At 39.3% G+C, this 25,889-nt stretch overlaps 2 protein-coding genes across 4 annotated transcripts in view; one reads left to right on the plus strand and one right to left on the minus strand.

Annotated features, from left to right (window-relative positions):
* Positions 1-25,889, plus strand: part of rhd (Rh blood group, D antigen) — a 34,174-nt gene that overhangs the window by 3,087 nt on the left and 5,198 nt on the right. Inside the window, exon 2 of one of the 2 annotated variants that reach the window (XM_086050212.1) lies at positions 20,904-25,794. The exons of the other annotated variant lie outside the window; for it this stretch is intronic. Coding sequence (XP_085906338.1) covers positions 25,650-25,794 — 145 coding nt within the window. The 5' untranslated portion in view covers positions 20,904-25,649. The remainder of the gene's footprint in view (positions 1-20,903; positions 25,795-25,889) is intronic. 2 annotated transcript variants of the gene reach the window in all.
* maco1b (macoilin 1b) lies at positions 3,392-25,011 on the minus strand. 2 transcript variants are annotated; one of them, XM_086050207.1, is made up of 12 exons: positions 24,812-25,011; positions 24,571-24,704; positions 22,864-23,005; positions 21,090-21,216; positions 18,832-18,955; positions 17,478-17,656; positions 10,142-10,691; positions 7,341-7,499; positions 6,976-7,158; positions 6,752-6,872; positions 6,479-6,653; positions 3,392-5,954 (listed from the first exon to the last, which is right to left on the minus strand). In XM_086050207.1, the coding sequence occupies exons 2-12, from the start codon at positions 24,648-24,650 to the stop codon at positions 5,752-5,754; spliced, it is 2,043 nt and encodes a 680-aa protein (XP_085906333.1). In that variant the 5' UTR covers positions 24,651-24,704; positions 24,812-25,011; the 3' UTR covers positions 3,392-5,751. The 2 variants fall into 2 exon arrangements, with proteins under 2 accessions (XP_085906333.1, XP_085906334.1); XM_086050208.1 differs by having other exon boundaries at positions 10,142-10,688; positions 24,571-25,011.

Raw genomic sequence — 25,889 nt, forward strand, 5'->3', positions numbered from 1 at the left:
GAAATAACTTCATGCAACACAACATTATACATTTAAATATCATACTGAAGCGTTGCTGATGGCTTGAGTGGTGTGCAGGCAGTGTGGGATTGGTTCCCACTCAGTGATGTTATCTGTGTGTGCTCTGCAATTGGCTGGCGACCAGTTCAGGGTGTAATCCGCCTTCTGCCTAAATTTGGCTGGGATAGGCTTCACCACCTCCCTGTAAGCAGGAGTGTCCAAACCTTTGGCAAAGGGATCCAGATTTGGTGAGGTGAAAATGTGAGGGGACCGACCATTCAGCTTCAAGTAGCTTACGTTTTTCACTGCATTTGTTACCAGTCACCTTGTCATAGTTTGCATGTTTCGTCCGGTAGTGACTCTTGATATTGAATTCCTTGAAAACAGCCACAGTCTCTTAGTGAAATCGGCAGACACAGTTGTTTCGTATTTCAGTGAAAAAATATGACAATTTCTACTTGTCCTGGAACCAACGGCCCTCTTGGTCAACTTTTTTCTTCGCAACAGCCTCTATTTTAGAAATGGACTGGAAAGGTCCACACAAAAGATCATGCAGCGAGGTGTTCACCCTCACGCCCAACACGACTTTAAGAGTGGTGTTTTCGGGGAGGCCGAGCGCTCTCGGAGGGGAATTTTCGAAAGTACCAGAGAGGGCAGTTACGGGTCTGCTGCCATCCGGTGGTGGAATATAAAACAGCTTTTTTGTTTGTTTGTTTTAACATGTGTATTTTGTACTGTGGTCAACACTACTGACGGGCCACTCATTATTAATTTTATGCCAGAGGCCGGTAGAAATTTAAACACGGGCCGCATTTGACCACCGGGCCGACTTTAGACCTGCCTGCTGTATAGGATAAGCTGTGTGGAAGATGACACATGACACGCATTTTGTCCTGACTGCGCAAAGATATGCCGTTATCACCCGCATTAAGTTATTTGTGAAATGAAAGAGATGCTTTAAAAGTATAAAGGAATTTATGAAGGTTGGCTGGAGGTCATAACGTGTTGTGATGTACCAACAAACGATTTATCGTAAGCATCTTTGTTTGCATTCGCCTCGAATGCTTTGAGGTTGGAACTGAGACAACCCGAGTGGGGGCACAAATCCGACTTCCCACCTAACACGAATGCAGCACAAGGTCATTCATATATGCGTCTGTGACGTTTTTTTGTTGTTGTTTTTTAAGACAACATAGCTTTTGTTGTTTTTTTTTGTTTTTTTAAGACAACATAGCTTCGTAGTACGTGTGAGTACTTGCCCGGCCTACCAGCAGTCTGCCAACAAAGCTTCAGCAATTCGTGTTCCCAGTTCTCAAACGCTTATTGAGTGTAATTGTTAGAAGGAAAGGTGATGCAATACAATGGTAAGTCTGCAACTGTACATCATGCTTGTTTTAGTTAAAATCCATTGTGGTGATAGAGCAAACAATATGAGAAACGTGTCAGTGTCCCAATATTTATGGCCCTGAGTGTATCTGTTATGCATGAGGCTGATGCACTTTTTAGATTCTCTTTTGTTGCAACACTGTACAATTTTATCAGGAGCATTTGGCAAACTTGGCATGTGGTACTGCTGACTGAGCAAGGCTTCTTTCATGCATTGGCATTGTATTTCCTTATCGCGTCCAAGTGCATAAAATGAGTAATCAGATCTAAAAGTATGCAGCACATAGGCTCAGTCCTCATGCAGTTGCTTTAAATCTTAAACGGACAGTGGGGCCGGGATGGCCATGTTTTCACTAACTAAGTTCATTTTATATATTTTTTGATTGGGGAAATGAAAAGAGTTGTCATTTTTTATTTTATCAATACATTTGGGAGAAATGAGGAAATAAGTAATTCCATGAATAACGCCTCTTGTTAATGAGGAGAATGGCCGCGCCTCCTACCGTTCTATCCTTGTTCGGTCGGAATCATTGGAGGAACCGATTACAAACTCTCCATTGGAAATCATTGTACTTTCATTGCTTATAACGTCCAAAAACGGTGATCAATTGGCACCAATTTTTTTGTGGACACCCGTACTAATGACCACTTCAACATATCAAAAGGATTATTAACCTCTCTGTGGCTGATTTATGAGAATGAGGAAATGTGGAAGTGAGAATGAGCTACATAGATTTATGCTGGGATGAGCGCACACTGCTTCTTTGATTAAAAAAAAGAAAAGAAAAAGAACACTGCTTCTTTGCTGATCACGGTTAGGACGAGCGAGGCATTTAACACCAGTCAGTCATTAAAGATCCATGCTAGCGTTGCTAAATGTCCAAAAAATAAACCAGTCGGGGTTCGTGTACGCATTCATGCTCTTGTCCGCTTCAGCCTGTGTAAGTGGAGAAGCGATCGCCACGGTATTTTTGATTTTGTGCAGGTGATCATGATGATCTCACGTTTTATGTCAATAAATCCAAACTATTATGCAGAACACTTTTATACTTTCACAGGTTGAAGTGGACAAGAGTAGTAATGTGCATTTGCATTTTGGTGGCGATTAGTCGCCGTTTTAGACAACAGAACTGACAATGCAAGCAATATTACCACCCTTGGCTCCCTCCCGTGAAGTAGACAGCTGACACCGAAAACATAACATAATTTGTCATAAACCTAATCACAAAAAAAGCCCTTAAATCACTAGAGTCTTTTCAGGTGGGCATTTTAGCACTGATGTCATTTTTACATTCAAACCTATTATATAAGTGCCAATGTTAAGGTCATCCCAGTGTCGCTTTAAGGCAGGTTACCACTGTGAAACGTCTTCAAATGATCTGTTCAACGTGTGCAACAGCAACGGCAATACCAATATTCAAGCCTTGCAATAGGTCCTATTCAAATGTCCCCTTTGTGATTTGCTCTTTCAATTTTTTTTGTAAAAGGCCGGTCTGTATTGACCTGCTGTGTATAGCGCCTCCGTGTGGCTGTACTATGTAACTGTACTTTATAAAATTGCATTTGCAGATATAAAACCCCAATTATCCATTCATACCCTAGCCAAATTTCACTTTTTGCAAGTTTATATTCGGTGATTTAGTGTATTCTGGTTGTTAATCATAAAAATAGCGAAAATAGATTATCGTTCACTGCCAGATATTTTTGGACCCTCTTTTACACTAACGTTTGAAAAAAATTGAAAATGTAAATTCCCGGGATTGAATGGCTGGACTGTGAAGACATAAATATGTCAATGGCAGTGAATGAGTTAAATGTAATAAATAGAGATAGAAAAATATAGAAATGTTTTAGTAGAGTTGCACGAGTGTGGACTGAACAGTGCTTTGTAAAACATTTTTGTAAAACATTAACACATGCAATTTAAAATTTCAGTTTGTTAACATCTCTTAAAATACCCACCACCCCCATAATGAGCAAGGCAAAAAACTAGAGACCATCACTCTGCAAGAAAAAACAAACAAACATTTATTCCTTGTAAACCTCACAGAGCGAGAGCACAGCCAAGGTCAGACCTGGATGGGGGAGAGCAGTGACTGGGCATAGAAAACAAAAAACAAAACACTTTTCTATACTTTCAACAATCAGTTGACCAACAACTGTCTAGATTTATATTCACAACACTTTTTTTCAAGAGCCAATGACAGCAATCAAGCCAAAAATAAAAAATAAAAAATCCTCCATAAACTGAAAGTAAAAACCACATACACAACAATGACCATTTCAGATGATGGTGAAACCTTTTCAGACTCAAGCCATTTGCTCACTGCAGGTAAAACAAAATGTGTAATTATGGAATCAGCTTTGAAACCCAATTGCAAATACTGTTCACATTCATGAGAAGAAATCAGACGTTTTTGAGTCCCTTTGCTGGCAACTATACAGTCTATTTCAAACAAGTCACCACTCCCACTGCCTGCACAACAAAAATATTCAATGGGATTTTTTGACAAAGGTGTCAGCCAATGTATTTGCAATACATTTTTTGAATGAGAACGAACAAGAGAAATTAGAATTGCAGTCTTGGCACACAAACTAGGAGGAGGGAGGATCAATGAAATAGTTACTCCAAGTGCAATATTAAGACTTGGCAATCCAAATCTCTTTCACTGTCATTGCGCGCGATCCATTTTAGGTTTTTCCCTTTCAAATGCGTTTTCTACGGTGCAAGAATTGGAAGTTGAAAAAGAAAAGCGTACAGCAGCTAAACTGATGTGGTGTTAAGGAGTAGAAGAGCTTTGTGATGAGGCCAAAACCAATGTGCAGTAGACCGACATGCCAAAACACAAGAGTGGGATGACCAGGTTTCTTTTTAAATTGAAATTGTGCCTTCACTAAAAGGGACAGACTTAAAGTGTTCACAACAGATTCTGGTAATACAAGGTCCAGAAAATTTATCAAATCAACCCAGAAGACAACATTTCTACCAGTTCAGTTTCTGGGATCAACTTCTCATTCTTACCAGTTTAGCCAGATCCTTAAAGACTAATTATATAATTAAATCCTGTATTTGTAATTCAGTTTCAAACTCGCCCAATCTGTCCTGACTCAATGAAGGCACTGATCATAAGAACCGCTGAAAGAAACAGTGTGAAATATTGACAAATGTATTCTGCACCCTAAACTTGAAGTGCTTTCCGAAATCTTTATTCTGACTGGCTCTAAATTGAGAGGCAGCAGGAGATGGTGCTTGTATTTTCTCCTTCTCTTTACGTAGAGCTTTCTTACACTTCCATCTTGAATCTTGAAAAAAGAGCAAACAGAATCGCACATCTTTCAAACAATTTGACACCAACCCCCATAGCAGCATAGATCACTGCTTACTTGGGGTCTGATTGTGGATTAAAATAATAAATATGGATCTGCGTTAACGTTGCACTACATTCCTCTGATTTTTCTTGCTAACTTGAGATTCAAATAAATCTGTGGGGTACAATTTGGGATCCGTTTGATGGGAATTGGGTGCCATATACCATAGAGGTGCAAAGATTACAGTAATGGAAACCCAATCAATTATCAAATTAAACAGCATCCATATAAATGATAAGATTATCAAAATTAATTGATAATCAAATCATTTAGAGACCATTTTTTATTTAAAATTGACCAAATGCTCTGAATTTTCAGATTCTCAACTGTAAAAAAAAAGCAGACTTGTGTTGTTGTATTTAATGATAATAAGACATTTGCTTTCACTGTGGAAAACAATTATCAACATTTTTGTCTATTTTCTGTCATGTCACAGGCAAAATCAGTAACTGAAGCATAATTGAGTAATGCTTCGGAACTGTCAATTTGAAATAATGTACTGTTTTTTTAATAAAGGGATGGAAATTAAAACATGTTTTTTTTAAATCAGATTCATTGACAAAACAATCGACCGATTAATCGATTATTACGTTAGTTGCAGTCCTATTCCTAAATTGTGAATATATTCTTCCCTAGGGCCAAATTTAGTTTACTCATGGCCAGGAGTTGTAATAGGGGTGGGAACGGAGAGCAACATCTTTGAGATGTGTCCTAGATACATCCCCGAATCTGTGAGGTTTCACTAAATACTGATGAGAAAAAAAAATGGGACTTCCTATTTGTTGGGGTGTCTGTTTTAATGTTTTTTTCGTCTTTTGTTTTAACTACACACAATACAACATCCTTCTGACCTGGCGAGGCGAAAAAAAAAAAAAGACCCAAGAAAATCATTCTCAGCTGCAGACATGCCGAGCAGATTGAAAGGTGCTGGGCCAGGGACAACCCCTCAAAAAAAAAAAAAAAAAAAAAAATGGAGGGAGCAATAGAACAAAGCGGTCACTTTTTGAGTGGCTGGTAAACTGAGGCATTGGGGTCCAAGCTGGAAGGGTTGGTGTCCATAAACTTGGAGGAGTAGTGGGGGGCCACAGGGGTCATGCTGCTGGTGTCGGTTGTGTATGAGATGCTCGGCATGACAGCCATCACTTCGGCTATCTTTTGCTTCAGATCTTTTATTTCTTGATCTTTCTGAAGAATCTGACCTGAGGACAGACATTAATAGTTAACAGTTAGTCCATAAACACAGACAGAGACTACTTTCACATTATGTTATCAATGTCCAAAAAGACACCAGTTCAATGACGGTGTTATGCTACCGTCTAGAGCAAACCAAAATGACCTTCAACTCAACCAAAACAAAATAAAACTTATCCATTCTTTTATGTGAAGTTGATTACGGTAACAGTCTTCTTACTGTACTCCCTCAAAAGAGCACCAAACAGCTGCAGCTCGGGTTCTGACCACAACAAATACATTAGCACATATTACACCAGTCCTAAGGTCCCCTTGACATTAAAGATAAGATAATGGAATATAAATGCAGTGGGGCTCTGAGGTCTGCAGACTTGGGTCGATTAGTGGAGCCAAGAGTTCAAACTAAACATGGTGCAACAGCATTAAGTTGTTATGAAGTCAGTCCTATGCATAAAGATAGGTTAAAAACCCAGCTTTCTTCCCCCACCCCCAAGTAATGCTAACTAGCACCTGGCTTCTCCAAATTACAGACCTTGCACGATTTCTTGCTGTCTCTTGGCATCTCCCAGTGCAGAGAAGAGGTCCAGTTTGATCCTGGTCTCTGCACTCAGGCTGTTCTCCAAGTGTTGGGTCTTGTCCTGCATGGCTGACAGGGCTGACATCAACACCTCTGTGTCCTTTTCATTCTCCTTGTATTTATGAAGCTCCTGAAAGGTCAGAGATGTTCAATCAGGTGTGGGATTTAAGGTTGCCCAGATTGTGCATTAATGACACCAAGTACTGAAAAATAAAAGTAATGTATTACCTGAACCTTTAAGTCAAGCTCTCGGATCTGGTCTTCCTTAAGCTTGTTGTCCAGAGTTAGCTTCTTACACTCTGCTTCCAATTCTGTGATCCGCCGTCGCAGCGTGTCTGTGCATTCTCCTCTGAAAAGCAGGAAGACTTCATTTGATGCCAAGAAAATGACAGCAAACAGATGCTTTTTGAACACGGGTTCTCTGTAAAGAACATTCTGGTGTTCTGAGCTACCTGGAAGCAGCAGCGAGAGCGACTGCCCTGGCTGCCGTGGCCTCCTCGAGCTTTTTGCGCTTCTTTTCATCTGCGAGCTGCTTCTCGGCAGTGGTACGAGCTTCCTGCTCAACTTTGAGCCTCTTCTCAAGTTGACCCACAGCTTGCTTGTCCTTTTGCTTTGCCTGCACGGCATTATGGAGCCTACAATTTCACGCACACAGGGAAATAACAAATATTTGAAATGACTAACAACTGTAGCATGTTGTGAGGGTTTTTCTGCTCTTTACTGACATTGAATTCTATGCATTCAAGCAATAACACTCAAGTCAAAAGTTTGCAAGCCTGACCTTACTGAGACTGACTGAATGACTTAAGCCACTCACTTGTTCTGCAGCAGCTCGTTCTCCTGGCGCAGTTGACCCAGCTCAGTACGTACCGAGCGCTCAGCACTGCCAAGTGAGCCGATCTGGCTGCGCAGGTCTTGTTCCATCTGCCGACTTGCCTGCAGGTCTGCCTTCAACTTCTTAACGTCCTGCTCCAATCTGTGCCACATGAGCGCATGAGCAGATTTGCAGACCAATATTGATCCATTCCCAAGCCACAGTAACAATAGTACACTACCTCATTTTTGGGAAACATTTTCTTCACATTTCAACCCATTAAGGCCGGGAGCGCATAACCACGTTTCTAGAGTGCTCTTACATCTTCCTACCTTTAAAGACGGGAGAGCGTATACGTCATTTTCTGTTTTTAATCCAATTCTCGGTATCTTAGCCAATGAAACGCATCTGAATATACACGTGACTGTGTGGTGATCCCTCGGAGGATGTGCCGGAATTTTTTTTAGCATAATGGCGGACGCGCAGACAAGCGCCGGAGCTCTGAAGTAAGTAACGGTAGTGATACAGACGACGCTCTGAACCAGCCAAACGTGATATATGGTTAAGATATACATTTGTAGACAATGACGATATCTTTGGAACAGATTAGAGGATGGTAATTGCCACTTGATTTTTTTTTTTTATATATTAAAAACAGTGCTTCTCTTGCACTGACAATTTATTTTCACATCTTCAATCGAAACAGTAAATAATAAACTCGGGCCTGTGTGAAAACCACATCTAAGCTCTCAAATTATGAAATCATGTTTCCATTTCTACAGGGGTTGAGATATCAATTATTTTGTAGGTGGGAGAACCTCAGGTTTAAGAGGGTGATTCTATAGTCACCCAGAGGTTTTGGGGAGATGTTGAGCCAGGCGTTTTAGGCCTTAAAGGGTTTGTTAAAAGAAAAATTCTACGTGTTCAGAGTGACAATAATGAACTGTATTTTGAGCCACAAGTGGAACATCAATTTTGAGCCATTTATAGATGAGCCATCACAAGCTAGAAGTAAAAAGAGGTCTCAATCATTTGTGTCATCATCATAGTCAAATTCTGCTACGGACAGCAAAAGCTGACCACAAGCAATGGTTTGGTAGAATAAAATGCCTGTAATAGTCCGGACCATTGTTTTGTGCACATTGTTATGACTGATTTCTCGGCAACCAGTACAAATGAGAAGATACAAAATTTGAGGCTAAACAAAAGCCAACTAATGGAGTCAGCCATTTGACATGTACTGTATAAAATAGTTAAGACTTTAGACAGAGATTTTTTTTTTTTTGCCATTAGTCACTAAAAGAATGGACAGATTTCTAATAACATCCATTTGATTACATAGTGGGTTAAAAGATTATTTTCGTTGCTTTCCTGTGAAGAACACTTCTCTCCAATTTTGGAAACATTTTTTAATTTGCACTTGTCTGCGATGTCTGTAACGCGGAAACATGATTCATGTAAAAATAAGAACATGTAAAAAATGGAGATAAGTGTTTTTCACATGACAGCGACGAATGCATATTTTGTTACAAAGCAATGGTTTGTATTTTTATGGAAGCATTATTTCAACCGAAACCAAATATCAACAAAACTTCAGTGGGAAACCCCCATAAAGGTTATAAATATTTTTTTTGTTTGACCAAGGAAATTTTGTCCTCAATCTGTAAGAAAAATGTGCTTTTATTTCAACAGAGTCCAAATATCAACAAAACTTTAGGGGGGAAAAAAACAACCCAAAGGTTAAAAATCATTTTTTGTTTGACCAAGGAAAGTTAGCAACATATGACTTTGCACTGGTGGCAAAGTCCTGTTAGCAATCGCAGAGGTCGGGCATTTGCAACACAGTAGATGTTTAAAAGGTTTGCAAACATCTCAGGGCTGATTCTGGTCCACAGCTGTTGCGTGGCAACTCAAAGCATCAGCTCCCTCCTATTGGATTAAGGTCTGCTGACTGGCAAGGCCATTCTGTGACCTTAATGTTCCTTTGTAGTTGAAAGACCAAGCCATGACTCATCTTCTGATGCGTTTCGGATCATAGTCGGCATTTCTCTGTACAGTTAATCGAGTTGATGCCGAAGTCCTCAACTGTGGTCTAATCTGACTACGTTAAGTTTTCTAAATCAGTTAATATTTGGAAAATCAGACCCTGTCCAGGTTTCAAACGAAGACATATTTTGACGGACCGGCAAAGTAAATAATTAAATTAGTGGTGGTCATGCACTTCTCTTCAATGAGCCGGCCCCATCTTGCGTTAGTCTTTCCTACTTCGCCACCTCCCAAAATAAGCCTTTTGTATTATCTTTTAATGCTAAGGCCATAAAGCTTAGGCTCCATGTGCTGAAGCAGCTTTGATGGCATCATTGCATCATTTGCGAGTACGTTGTGACATGATACACATAAAACGTCTTTCCCTGATCAATAAAATATTCTTGGTTTGGTGCCTCTGAGCAGCCGAGTGGTTGGTGACTTCCCCCATTCTGCTATAGCCCATTCCAGCCTTCTCCTTGAAATCTGCAATAGTGGTGCAAGTGTGCAATGAACAACACTGATTACTTTTCTATGCATAACCAGTTGATGGCTACTTTCTTTTGAGTCACAGGACTCATTTGTGTGCCTAAGAGGGACAAAAATGGCTTGTGGGAGTCAGAATTCCAGCTGGTTGGTAGCGCTTATTTGCCTCCATCAAACACGTTAGTTTGCAACTTTGTATTGCTTTTTTCCCTGAAGAAACTTCAGTATGTGATCAAAAAATAAACAAATCAATTCCCCTTGTGTTCATGATGTGCAAGTGCGCGTGTGCTTACCTAACAAGTGCTTCCGGCTTGCTCAGCTGATTATTGGGAATACAGTTGTCAGTAGGGTCCCTGTTGGAGCCACTTGATGTCCCTTTCCCCACTGCTAATTTGTGCTTCTTCTCATTCTTCCCTGTGGAAGACGAGGATGGCGTGGAGGAGGCCACGCTGCCATTGGTTGCACTGTGGCCACGGGGAGAGGAGTTGAGCGCTGTGGCATTGCTGTTTTTGTAGTTTTTGGAGCAGGAGGAGGAAGAGGATGAGCAGGAGGAATTATTGTCCTCTTTAAGCAACAAGTTTTCTGTGCTGCCGAGTTCAGTGGTCAGTCTCTTGCTGTTCACATGGTTCTCCATATACTCCATCTCTTGGAGTTTAGAGTCCACTGATGATGGCAGGATGCTGTTGCTGCTGTGCTGCTTTTTCGAATCACCGCCACCTTTTCCCTCTTTCCCCTTTTCTCTATACTCTAACTCTGGCAAAGGCGCTGAGGTCTTTTTATTGGCAGGGGCGCCATTCTGTGAAACTGGAGGTGTGTCCACTTCAGATATTCCTTTAGCTGCTGCTGTAAGAATAATTTGATTAATGACATGTCTGATATATTAACACAGTCAGGTCTACAAGTACTACTATTAGAGGTGCAACCATTTTAGAGGCACAAAAAACCCTATCAAATTTCTCAATACTTATTTTAATAATTGATTACTCTTTTAGAGACGTGTTGAATTTAATATTGTCTTTATCCTTGGAATTTCAGCCTCCCAACAGTAAATGTTCTCAGATTTCTATGGTCCTCCATGAAACCAGGTTCATTGTCTTTGTGATTTTTCAAAATAAGACATGTGCGAACACTTGCTTTTACTTTGGAAAACAATGATCAACACGTTTGCCGATATTCTGGCATGTTATGAACCAAACCAGTGACGGAATCATAATTGATTTACATTTGTGCATTTTCTGCAGTCAATTTGAATTAATGTATCTGTTTTTGAATAAAGGGATGGACTTTAAAATATTCTTTGTAAAAAAGAATATAAAATAAAAATATATATACATATATATATATATATATACATATATATATACACATATATATATACACATATATATATATACATATATATATACACATATATATATACACATATATATATACACATATATATATACACATATACATATATATATACACACATATACATATATATATATACATATATACATATATATACATACATATATATACATATATATACATACATATATATACATATATATACATACATATATATACATACATATATATACATATATATATACATATATATATACATATATATATACATATATATATACATATATATATACATATATATATACATATATATATACATATATATATACATATATATATATATATATATATATATATTCGTTGATTGATAGACGGTCCGACCGATAGCAATTACTATTTGGTCCTGCTTGACAAAAAGGCAGATAGACGGACGACGGAAGGGTACCCAGGCTGCAGGCGGATGGCGATAAACGGACTGGCAAATTTTCGTTAAATGCCCACCTCTGCTAATTACTATACACAGCTGAATAAAATTGAAATTGATATGATGACTGAAATTAACTTTGGGCAAAAGTTGAAGACAAAATAAAGAAAAAATTAAAAAAAAGTAAAATATTGCAAGTTGTATACATTTATACAATGGCAAGAAAAAATGTTTTGGAATTGTTTTTTTTCCTTCAATAAATTTGCCTGTGATCTGCAATCTGATCTTCATCTAAGACTCAACATACAGTTGTGCTCGTAGATTTACGTACTCCTAGGGCAGGGGTTTTGCAAAGTGGGCCAGATTTAGTGAGGTTAAAGATTGGGGGGGGGAACCATTTAGTCTGACATTCTTGTTTACATGGAACACCAATAAATCCAAGCACATTTCAGCAATCCAGTCTGCCTTTTGTTTTTGCCTTTTTATTTAAATTTCACATTTCTCAAACATGTCTTTAGGTCCATTTGAAACATGACATATCACTGCCAAATGTTGACTTTTAGATTTAAAACAGGGAAATAAGTAAAAGTATTCACCAGTGCAAATTACATTTCAAACATCAATGACAAATGGCAATTAAATGTTCCCTTAACATATACATATACATATATACATATACATATACATATATATATATATTTTTTTTTTTTTTTTTTCTTCCTCATTCACCAGTACAGGTCAGGGTTCATTTGAAACTCGTCATATTGCTGAAAATAAATGTTCAGTGAACGTTTACATTTAAAAACAGGGAAATAGGTAACTGTCTCCTTGCAAATGAGGCAGACACAGTTGTGTATTTCACTGAAAAATAGTCCAATTTCCACCTTTCCTTAACACTTAGAGGTACGAAAGCAGTCATTTTGACTGTTTTCAAACTTTATTACTCTGCATATATAGATATAACATGCTCCTGGCCTCTTGACTTTTTCTAATTCTGTATATATTTCATTACCATGGTGCAATTTTATGGTATTAAACAATATAAAAAATAGTTATGAGGCATTACTCATTTAACTACGGCGTCCCAGTCAATTTGACGGTACGCACGCTGCGCTGGGATGGCACCGTGCCAGGTTTCTATAGCAACGAGTGGTTGCCTTGAGAAACGCTGCTCGTCACCATGATAAATAAATAAATGATAAAAAATAATAAATCTTATAGGGTAGAGGAGGCGTTACATCTACTTCAAAATACTGACGAGTTTGAGGATGTATTGCTCGACTGACACACAGGAAGAGGAGGAGGAGCCTTGTCGCTTGTTGTAAAATAGTTTGTAGTCTGTAGATGTGACAGTCATGACGTTGTGGCTAGTGCATGTCAGACAGTCCGAATAAATAAAATAATGAGCTTATGTGGTGCTTGTTGACATAGCTCCCCCATGGAAGAAAAGAGTTCCGGGGTGCGATCGGGACGGAGTTGTTTTGTGCGCCGTACTAAGGATTTACTTCTTCTTCTTCGAAGTGAAGTGCACTAACGTCTTTTGAATCTGCTTTTTTTTTTCGGCACCAAACTAATACATTTTATAACAGCTGACCCGCACATAGCGCGGGACAATGGCGCTCCCCCAATTGTTTCTCATTCATTTATGACATAATTTACATTAAATTATACTCACAACAGATTTTAATGAACAAAATACCTTTATTAGACACTCAAGCAGTGTGGAATAATCATTTTAGTCGATGACGATGCTAGAACGCACCAGAGCGCATTACGTCTTAATTCACGGGTCTCGTACTCCTAGTGTTAAATTGTCGGCCCTCGCTGTCAACTTTACTTTTTATTCATTGTCACCATTTTATAAACTGTCCGGAAAGGGTCACACAGGGTTATGGAGTTGGACAGAGTGCTGCTGCCCTCTTGTGTGTAAATGCGAAATTGCATATAGAGCGTATTTTATATGCATCAACGTCAAAGGACGATAATTGGGTCTGGGTGGGTTTGGACCACATACACACACACACAAAATACCCAGGGCAACAACATGGCAAAAAAGGTGGGGGCCAGGCTAATATTCAACTTTGATACCAAGTATGAGGCCGCAAAATGTCAAAATATCATCCTGCAAATGTCCCCCGGGCCACGTTTGAGACCACTGATGTAAAACCTGACTCCAGTGACCTTTTTTGAGGTTAAGACACAACCTTCATTACTTTTTCCACAAGCACTTCAAGTTTGGGGCGGGGGGGTTGTTTATAATAGACACTGGCGGGGGGGGGGTGCATTTCTCCAATAAAAGACCATTTGATAAAATAGATACAAATATTCAAGGTTGGTTCATTTTACAGTGGAATGATTCGATTTGATTGGATGCATTGGGATTACAATGCAATATGGGATGGCTCAGTACAAGGGGGTATGATGTAATGAGTTTCGCGTGATTTTACAAAATGAAGGAACTTGTCAGTCCAGTAAATGTGGCCTTCAAAGATATATCCCTCCAATAAAAAAAAACGTACTCACATCTATTAAATTAAAACAGAGTTTTTGATTTTTTTTTTTTTTTATGCAGTGTGCAGTGTAATCATTTTAGACAAATTTGTTAATACCATTGACTTTGGCTACATTCACTCTGCAGGGCATGTTGATTTTTTGTTGTTGTCAAACCTTATTTTGATGTAGTCTTCAGCGTTCTAAATTAAAACCTGCCAACCTGCTAAATGAGAGTTAAAATTAATTGGGCAGGTGTTGATAAAAACTTAACGGCCAGTTTTGCCAGGCGATGCATGAGGCAATCGTGTTGGTCGGATATATACTGACAAAAACAGGGACCGGTAGGTAATAAAACAAAACAATGATTTTTCAAAATTTTGGGGTGGCCGGTGGCCCTATTGAATGATGGCTAATTAGTTGACAACAAGGAGGGGCGCAATTAGAACAAACTTCTTCTGTTCTCCCGCCTTGCCACTCAGTGTAGAAGGTACTACTTTAAGTACAATACAGGAAAATGACCCAGGCCATGTCAAATGTTATTTTAGTCTATGATGTGAGCCGTTAAAAACAAATGGCCATAGTTGGGACAGCTCGAAAAGAACCGAAATTGAGAATAGTTTGGAACTGGAATGAAAACAAGGAACTGGAATCGGGCAAATTTCCCACTACCGTCTAGATTGCAACCAGTGAGAAATTCGCTGCCTGCAACATGTAAAAAAGCTGGGGTGCGGGGAGCAAAGAAAGGGAAAGTTGAAGAATGCTCAAAAACCACCCGTTTAGTACATTCCACAGGTCAATAAGTTAATTGACCCTTTAGCCATGACATCACGTTTGTGCCGTGTGCAAAGGCGTCCGTGTTTGAGGGCACACACGTCGAGTGAGTGAGAGTAGAGATTAGAGGTAGTCCAATTCGGGACGATATTTAGCATTTTGGCGATTATCGGCATCTGCCTTTTTTTTTTTTCATTTTAAGGCCGATAAATTAAAAACTGGTTTATTGCAGCTTGCTGCGGCATGGTTCTCTCTCTCTCGCTCTCTCTATGCTGCGCAACTGGCCCTACTTCCAAAGCAGATTGGCCCGCCCACAGCACCATCTGATTGGTTCCTTGGGTAACAGCCAATCAACGTAAAGCTCCCTGTGTCTCTCTCGCTAGAGCAGCACAGCACAGCACTCGCTACTTGAGCAGCACGGCACAGGAGAAATTCAAGCTATTAAACAGACTTTGAGGAAATGTTAACTAAAGTCAGTCTACTACAACCGACAACCACTTGCAACATTACTATGAGCCCTTCTATGTCTTAGAAACACAAGAGGCAGTTCTGCTTGCCACGGTAAGATGTCTAATTGCCTTGAAGCTAAGTGCGTGTCTGTGTGTAACCCACGTCATGAAAAGCTAAATTCGACTCAACTTTATTGATAGAACACTTTAAAACAACCACCGCTCCATACAAAGTAGTGATGTACATGGTGCAAAAATTGACGGCAAAGAACTGTAAGTGAAAGTCCAGTAACATGCATTTAGAGCAAAAAGTGTCACTTTTTCTGCTTCCACAGAAAGTCAGAACACCCACAAAACGCAATGGAGAGAAGACACAGCCGTGTTGAGATTATTTTTCGGGCTAGTAGCTGCGTTGAGGATGCACTTTTCTGTTTTTGAATTTAAAACAAAGATGTGTGAAAGATAAACATTTCAGTTATAGTGGATTTTTAGAAAACTATTTACTGTAGTAAACTTTAAGTAGAAGTTTGTTTTCATTTGAAGTATAAGACATGCATCTGAGCCTGGGAGCTCCCGACACTTTCTGTTAGACTATTTTCTAAGATCTAAAAAAAGCTTTAAAATGTTGTAAATCACTAAAGTTTTTTAATATACAGGTGCTTAAAGGCCTTTAAACTAAGTCAAGTGCTGGAGTTTTTATTTTTCAAAATTTTGACACCACTTTAACCTTTTTTTCTACAAATGAATATCGGCTTCAAATATCGGTTATCGGCCTCCATGATCACTAATAAATCGGCATCAGTGAAAAAACCATAACGGTCTCTCTCTACAACAGAGGCAAAATAGTCGCAAAGTCAGTTTTATGTTTACAAATCACAGCAATGGTGAACATTTGTCCAGTTTACAGTTGCTACAGTCACTCAATTAGAGATAAGAAATGATTCTTCCTGATACCGGCACTAATTGGAAACCAGGGGGGAAAAAAAATGAAGCAACTGTATGAAAGAAGACGAGCACGATGGATATCAAATCTTCGACATGACCACTTTTCAACATCCAAGGACTTGCTCTGATATTTCATATCAGGTAATTCCTTTCTGTTTCATGTTAAGGTGAGTGTCAGACATGATGCTTACTTGTTTGCAAACCCACGCCAAATTTTAGTGATTATTTCCGTTGAACAATTATTTGTTAATTATGCAGGAATACAAATTTTACACGTTGATGGAATATCACAGAACATTTTGTGTCGGACTTGCAAACATTTTCACATGATAATTACAGCACTTTAAACCCAGACTTAATGTCTGCCAAGCGCAATGTAGCAAACAAGCGCGTCTCTTTGTTAGCAGCTTGCAAGCTGAGAGCAAGCTTGAAAGGCTCCGACGACATAAAGCAAGACGGGTTTATTCGGACACAAACGATTTAATGAACGACATTTCACACAATTAAAGTAGTGATTGAAGTACTGTTTCAACCAAAAGCAACATGACTTTGTTGTCACGAGACAAAGATGATTGTGTTGAATGAAGTCAAAATGTTTCACCCACCCAGACACAAAACAAAACAGTCCAGGCTCTTGACAGAATCAGTCTTCCCAAGTGTAGGCACTCTTCTTTATAATCAAGTAATTCACAATGTTGTGATAGCACACTTCGGGGAACAAACTGGCTTCATTTGACCAGTCAGACTTTGGAAGTACATGCAGATCTTTCTTTCTAACCAACTTCAGTTTCTCTTCATATCGACTTCGAACGACTGGTTCCAACGTGTTGATGCAATGGCCAGGCGCCCTAATAGTGACCTTTTCCTCAAAACTACACATAAGGAGACGACCAGACGACCAATTGTTGAATATGTCACACTAGACGGGCTACGATGCATCAAGACAACTCAAAATCTACAAGGCTACAAGACACTGCGTTTGTCCGCGATACGTCTGTCGACTCAAAATTGGGCTACATTCATGTGGTCTGACTTTGGCTTTAGTTGAGGATCAGATTACATTTAACAAATTTATTCAGAAAACCAGGAATTTTTCGTGCCATTGTTTTAGTACAAAAGGTATTTGAACTTTGAAGAGATGTTTTGATGCATACAAAATGCATCGAAGACACAGTATGCATGCTTGAATCTTACCTTCTTCTGCTTCTCGTTCTTGCCTTTGGAGCATCTGTTGCTCGGGAGGGAGAGCCTGCTGAAGAAGCTGCATGTAAAACTCATTCTCCTTCTGCACCTCTTTCTGCTTCCGCAGGCGCATCTTATAGCTTACATAGCTCTTAAAGCCAAAGCCCAGTGTCACCACTGGATAGCCGATGCTGCAAAAGGCATAAGAAGTAAGTCAATTAACTTGTCATTTTGATTTAAAAAAAAAAAAAAAAGTCTTTGATAAAACATTCACATAAAAACTGTTGAGAATTATAAAGATTAAAAGCATAGACCTCTTAATTACCACAAAATGTTTGTTCATGTATTTATGTCAGTGACGTATGGTGACAAGCACAATGCCATAAGATGCCAATTAAACTGGGTATACACTTTTTGTGACATTTTTTGTTTGGCGGTGTGCAGTGAAATTTTTTTTCAAAATGTAAAATAAGTGCATTGGGTCAACAAGGGTTGGGAAACACTGATCTAGACAAACAAACACTAAAGGCCTAGATAGACCAATCCGATGTTGGCCAACTGTGACCGACGTTTACCCCGTGGCGCAAGGTCGACTGTCGGCACGCTGGAAAAATACACCGCAACGACAGACAGCGACGCTGACCATTAAAATACCTTCTGTGCATGCGTGAGATGTAATACCCCTACATACCACCGGTGGCGGTAGTCACTATTCCTCAGGGTTAGAAAAAGCCAACCGGAAAGCCAGGGATGGATTATGAAAACATAAAAATGCATTCAGCGATATTTTTCGCTCACAAACTACCACGCAAAGCAAACCCTAACGCACAGTATCGTGAAATACTCACATTGTCAATCCTCGCTCTTGTACTTGTAAGAAGATTAAGGCAGCAAAGGCGTGCTCACTGTTTAGCCGCACTTGTCATTTCCCGTTCGTGCTCTGTGCAAATCAGCTATCAGCCAATCACAGTGGCCAAATGTCATGACTCGCGATGCCGATTCAACATGCTGAAACGCCCACCAGACAATTCCTGACGAGGTCCGATGTTACGACGATGTTCACTACATCAATCAGATGGCGCAATGAGACGCCCCGAGGCTTACTGACGTGGGGTTGGTGTATCTAGGCCTTAACACGAAAATGAAAACATGCACCTTCAGGATATTTCTTTCAGAACTTTCAAGGAAAGGCAGTGATTTTCTATATGAGAATTAGCAAAGAGCCTGTGGCCTAAAATGTTATGCAAAATGTCACAAAGCAGGTCTCAAACAAGCATAAAGTATTCACATTTGAAATGGGACCAAACTTGTAGTACATTATGATCAAAGATGCCAAAAATCCAGTTAGGACAGAGCAGTGGCTCACCAGTGTGCAGCAAATGGGCGACACAAGTCTACATGGAAGTTCTTCAGGTCTTTGAATCTGATGGCTGCCTCTATGTACACGAAGAGTATCCATAGTGACACAGTGGGTAGACAGACTCCTCTCTCTGAAAACACAAACAGTAACAGTAAACATATTATGCCATAACCATGCCATAGTATATACTACGGCTGAACAATTCATCAAATTCACAGACATTGCAATGTAGTGGAATGCAATTTTCAAATTACAAAGGCTGCAATTTGTGTGTGTGGGAGGAGGGGGCTTTAGTTCATAATATATATAGTCACCATGCGAAAATGTTCACTTTGATACTGTACAATAGGGCTCAACGATTTATCGTTTTGGAAGACAACGCAATTTCAACATCGTCAAACCTGTGGTTTTCCCAAAGGGCTTTTATCCCCCACACTCATCGATCAGTGGCATTCTACTGTGGACTGGCCGCATCACTCAGCGCTAAAGTGGCGCTGGCGTAAAAACTTTATCTTATGTAAGTCCGTGCGCAACAGCAGCAAGGAGCTGCGTGATGCTGACCCTTTCCTCCGTGGTGACGAATAAACTACCCTACTAAAAATTTGCACTTTCACCAAAGAGGCGAACGAGGAGTCTCTAAGCATGCTAAATGCAGAGTCAAGAAAAACCCCAAAATAAGTGCTTAGTTGTACAGTAAACTTTTCACAGAAGTGTGGCTAGAACCGCGTTTCGTCCGGAGAGCCAGCAGCTATGAACAGAAAATGTGCATTCCAAATAATACGTATCTAGACATAAAATAAGACGACGGCTACATTAGCAATTTAGCACACGCTCGAATTCGGGAAGACGCTAACGGGTCACGTCAGCCATTATGAAGCGATCGATGTCAAAATTATACTTATAGTGTATAATCTTTTTTGTACCACAGAGTACTGAGTTTTGAGATCTATACAGTCATAGGGCTCAAAATTATTTAAGCCAGCTTTGCAAAGGGACTTTTATTTGTTAAATAGAGCAGCATTTTTACATGAAAGTGCAAACCTTGAATGAAAAGAAGCTGAGAGAAGAATGAATATGATACTTTCTGACCCTTTTAACAGGAAATATTTACCTTTTCACATTTAAATAGCCCAATCAGAAATATCCACATAATAATTTTTACACTTTTACACTCACCATTACTGTTAGGACCAAAATATTCAATCAATACCATGATATGAATTTCAGGCTATATTTCTAATCCCTCAGTCACTGTTTGAAGCAGTTAAGTGTCTAGCAAAAATATGGAGAGAATATTTAGATATAATCTTACATTTATGTACACATGTATATTAGTACAAAATTTAAAACATTTTTGGTCAAAAAAAAATTGTGTATTTACTATAATTTTTATACTATGACACATAATTGCCTTGAAAGGACAGCCTCTCTCACAAAACCTCTTTAGTGTACTTGCATTATTAAAGTAATGGTTTTAATGTATTTGATGGTATGATGTCATTTTGTATCATATTTGTAAACATATGTTGTAAATCCATTGAAGCTTCATTTGAAGAAAATCGCAAATCTAATCGAAATCGCAATATCTGTCAGAAAAATCGCAATACCATTTTTTCCTAAAATCGTTCAGTCCTAAATGAGACAGACACAGTTGTTGCGTATTTCAGTGAAAAAAATAGACCAATTTCCACCTTTCCTTATATTGTCGGCCTTCACTGTCAACTTTCCTTATTTATTCAATGTCACCATTTTAGACACTGTCCGGAAAGGGTCACACAGGGTTATGGAGTTGGACAGAGTGGTGCTGCTGCCCTTTTGTGTGTAAATGTGATATTGCACTTAAAAGTGTATTTTATACATTATACACTTGTCAAATGAGGCTACGGGCCAGACATGATTAATTTTATGACAGAGGGTGGATACGGGCTGGATAAAATTTGACCGCGGGCCGCATTTGACCCCCTGGGCTTTGGACATGTCTGCACTATGTTGTTGGATGAAACTAACTTTTGTCAACAGATTCTGGAGTGTTATGTGATGAGTGTTGTGATGACTTACAAAGGGTGTGTATGTCACAGGTGGCGATGTTCGATTTAAAAAGTAAGCAAAGGCCATTCCTCCTCCCCTGAATAGAACTGTCGTATTACCAGAGAATACCAGGCATCTGATGAGCAGGATGCTTTCTAGGTCATCATGAGCTATGTATACATTGACCATTTGCAGCCATATACGAAATATAAACAGTATGTAACAGGGGCTGTTACCTGTGTGCCAGACATACTGCACCCACACATAAGTACTGGCAGCAAAGAAGAGCCATTGCACTGGGATGAAGAGGAGGCAAATGAAGTCCGAAGTAAGTGCCACAAACACAAAGAATACTGAGAATGCCTGTTGAGGAGAGTAAAGGCGGTTAGCCATGCAGCGAAAAATAATGCAGCGAAAAATAATGCATCTTAACGCTGGTCTCCATGATAGCCCTGAGGATACATATCACAAAATTTGGATATTATCTGCATTTTAGAAACAGACACACAAGAAAGTTATATATTAGGGGTGTAACGGTACGCTAAATCATGTTTCGGTTCGTTTTTTTGGAAACTTTGGTTCGTTATATTTTCGGCACAAAAATAATGATTTTTTTTTTTTTAATATGCTTATTTTGAAAAGATGACAAGTACTCCGTCCTTTTTTTTTCAAAAAAATAAATAAAAGCGAACCATTCGGGTGATATTCTAATAAATTACACCAGAATAAAACATACACTAACAATAAAGATCTCTTAGTTTTGTAAATTGTTAAAACACTGAAATCTTTGAACACTCAGCAGCAACAGCCTATGACAACACATCTAAGTATTCAAGTTAAAGACAAGTTGTCATTACAGTACATATATACACTTTTTGTGATGAAAAAAATACATACAATAACAGTAACAATTATTGCTAACTATATTAAAACTCTTTTTATAATGAAAAAAAATACAGTAACTTTAAAAAGTCTTTATGAAATTGTATACACTTTTTAGGCATTGAAATCTTTGAATGTTCTACAGCATATTGTACGGATTTGGGTTATCTGTGTTGTGGCCGGATTTGTGTGTTGCTGAGTTGTGATGTTTCTGAGGTTCATGAATGCATCGTATGGCAAGCGAGTGGAGCAGCGGAGAAAGAAGAGCGCAAGCAGTTATACTTGGATTAATAAAAACGTGATGAACTACGTCTGACGCCGTGTTCCTGGAAAACGCTACAATATGAAAATCTCGCTATTTAAGTTTGACGTTTTTGCTCCCTCGTCTAAGAAACATCCACAGTCAGATGATGCAGTCCATGTTAGACGTGCTATCTGCTGCCCATCTCATGTAGCAATGTCGGCACACAACTTTCGGACTTAACCACGTACCTTTCCCCATCTGTGATTTTAACAGGACAGCCAGAATGTTCCCAAACAGGAGACCGCAGTGTACGGGGGGACCTTCAAGCTATGGCTCTTTTCTGGCTCTCACTGTTGTGCCGCCACTCTCCTCTCCCGCATGCAACAGTCAATCACGCCCATGCGTAAGCTCGCGCTAATAAGTGGACCGAACCAAACATGCCATACCGAAACGTATTGCTACACCCACGTGTACCGTTACATCCCTATTATTCATGCATCGTTATTTGACCTAAAAACTTGAGAACAGGAGTGTACAAATAACTTGCTTTAAATTGTAACATGAATAAAACTGGCAAGAATTTTGATATGTCTGTCTCACATGTTCTTTGATATTCTCACAAATGTATCTGCTTCTTGCTCCAATGAGCAGACTACCTGTTAAAGATATTGGCTGTCGGTGTCACTGGTAACACACTAACAGTAAAAAGGCACACGAAAGGCTGTTTTTACAACCAAGGACGGAGGGAACTTGAGGTTTGTTTATGACAATTATGAAGATCATTATGTCTATCTCTTTCAACTAGTTTTGAATCGCACATGTGAGAGCTGATGTTAGCATTCACAAAGTCAATCTATACAAAGGTTTAATAAATATCTACTCACCAACCCCTGGTATCTAAAAGAGTCGTACACGCTCCGGAGGAAGAGCCAGAACGGCCAGAGGTACTCAAACCTGAACTCCAAAACAAAGTCAGCCAGTAGCACTAACGCCCACACCACCAGGAACTTCAGGTACAGGAAAGTGCTGCAAAGATGGAGATATTTTGGAATGCAAATACAAACTGTATAATCATTTTTGACTACTAGCAATGCGATAGCGTTCATCTACAGCAGCGCTCAGTAACCTTTTTGAAATGGATCCCCACTTCTTAGGAACTGATTAATGTGATGAGCTAACTTGATACATATTTCTGCAATACATTGCTTCAAATTACCATTAAATGTTATAAACAATAACTGATATTCACCTATGTAAAGACAGTTGAGTTACAATTCTTCAAAATAATTATAAACAAGGTAGATGTAAATGCAACATTTTATTTCTATAAATCTATGCAATAAAATATCATATAATATATAATATAATATAAATCCCAATGTTCCATCATCTGTGAGCTATTTTTAAAACAGGCCCGCAGGATACTCATGTGATCCCGCAGGCACCGGGATGGTGCCCACTGATCTTACAGCATGGAATATCAAAATTGTACCAGTCGTAGTTGGAATGTGTACGAGATAAATGCGGAGTTGGCTATATACCGGAGCCTATTGCTGCTGTTTGATAGGATACAACTGTTTGCTGCATTTAGTCTAAGCAGCTTATATAATGTAACGAGGCTTTCATAAATCACATGTGAATCCTTAAATCTTGAGTAAATAACCTGGAAAAGGTCCATTTATGCTCTCTTACATGACATTACTGTGCATTTGGATATGACATGGTTGGCCATTGAGATCCAATAACATGAACGTGTTGAAATGCTGTATGTTCCCGGTTGTTTCATAGTTTCAAAGGTTAAATTTGAGGAGTGTTGGCTGGATCACAAAACGTGTAACCCAGAAGTAGTGCTGCATGCCTAATTATTTCAAGGACTTGAATCGTGTGCAACTACTATTGCCCTTTAGCATTTGGCTCACTTCATTTACAAAAAGTCCTAAGAGGTAGGACTTGTCAGGTGTGGCTATGGTGAGCAACCAATCAATTTCCAGGTTCGTTTAATTCAACAGTGGGGCATAAGCGCCACAAAGCTACATCTTTTAAGTGTATAACCAGCATACGACGTCTTATATTGCCCCGTGTTGTTGGTTTCTATAAAGTATGCAAACCTTGATTGTAGTCACCATAAAATACTTTAGCAAAGCCGATGAATTATCTATGGCCAACAGATGTCATCTGGCCTGAGCTGACAGTACAACATGTCAGTGTCGATTAAGGCCTATGAAAAAAAAATAGTCCACTGAGTGCAGTTTACCTTTAACATATTGCTGTTACTGTGCAAGTTAGGTTTGTTGTGTTGTTCAAAACAGGCTGTTGTGTGGCCCAGCGCTACATGCTAGCTCCTCATAGATAGCTGCTATTTACAACGACAACCGACTACTAGCTACACTGAGCTATCAATAGCTGCTAGTTAGCCGTGTTAAGCTAGCTAGCTAGCTGCTAGCCGCTAGCTAGCAGCAGTACTACATTTGTATCAATATAAACATTGGGAAGCGTCCATGTTTTACAGCTACACGCCATTGTCATTTTTAATGAGTGGTTCTATTTGTTGTCGTAAGGACAACACATCTGTCAGCCTCCAAGCAAGTTACCTGCCGTATATGCCCTCAGTGATTCGATTCCGTTTTACCGGCCGTCGGAGTTTGCTGCAGTCCGCATTGCGCCGCTTCATCCTCCTCCAATTGGCTTTGGCCTTCGAGCAACCACCGTAATCTTATCCAGTTTTCTAGTGTATACGGGCAAAGAAAATAAATGAAGTGCTGTAGTATGTGTCGCTGTAATTATTTTCCCGACTGGCAACAAAGAAATAAATAAAGGACTCTTTTCGGGAACCTCCTCTTTTGCTCTTAGCGCAGGCTCACTGTGTCCTGGCCGCGCTGTATTTTACGTGTATTGCGTTGGCAGACGTTTGGAATATCCAATCAATTTCTTCACCGAGGCCTCTCTCTTTGACGGATAACGAGACGAGCCATTTATGTTGCGAGGCGACCTCTCGATCACTTCCCCTCTACCATGACGAAAGAGCAGTGGCGTGTAAAATGTCTACTCCGAAAACCAATCACGTTGTTTGTGGACAAATCGGGTATTGCTCATTGGCCAATCAGGTACACGCGGAGGCGGGATTTGTGTAGATGTTTTCCTATGAGTCGTAGTGTTTCGTGTCATTACATACACATAACATGTTTAAGCTTTGCAACCCTCTATATATATATATATAGTGGCATGAAAGTTAAAAAAATAATTGCATGTTGACATGAATTGCAGACTAAAATATCTGGATCCAAGATGCTTCAGCATGTATGAAGTATATATATATATATATAAATATATAGTAGGCGGGGGACACCCCGAATTGGTTGCCAGCCAATCGCAAGGCACACAGAGACAAACATCCGCACTCACAATCATACCTAGGGACAATTTAGAGTGTCCAATCAACTTATCATGCATGTTTTTGGAATGTGGGAGGAAACCGGAGTTCCCGCAGAAAACCCACGCAGGCACGAGATGATTCACATTTCAGTACTGTATTTTATTTTAATAAAAGGTTAAAGTAGGCTTTCATTTTCTATGCTCATGAAGCAGATGATAAAAAGCTGCAGAGTGGGCTCCGCCTCCATTTCATATCATCAGAGCAAAGTATGCGTCTGCCAGAGCAAAGTAATCTACTATGGCTCCTAAATACGCCCCAAGTTTGCGCTCTCGTTTGGCTCCTTTTTTGCTTTTCTTACAGACAGGTTTTATTGTTGTGTATTACTTCTACATTGAGATTGAAATGAAAATGAATGGGATTACATTCAACAATTTTTATCCAGGTAAGTAACATCTTTTTTGGGGAAAATATGTGGTAAGATAGCTATATATATATATATATATATATATATATATATATATATATATATATATATAT

This window comes from Filicampus tigris, chromosome 13 (assembly GCF_054856515.1).
Source record: "Filicampus tigris isolate MCC_2025a chromosome 13, RoL_Ftig_1.0, whole genome shotgun sequence".
Classification (NCBI taxonomy): domain Eukaryota; kingdom Metazoa; phylum Chordata; class Actinopteri; order Syngnathiformes; family Syngnathidae; genus Filicampus; species Filicampus tigris.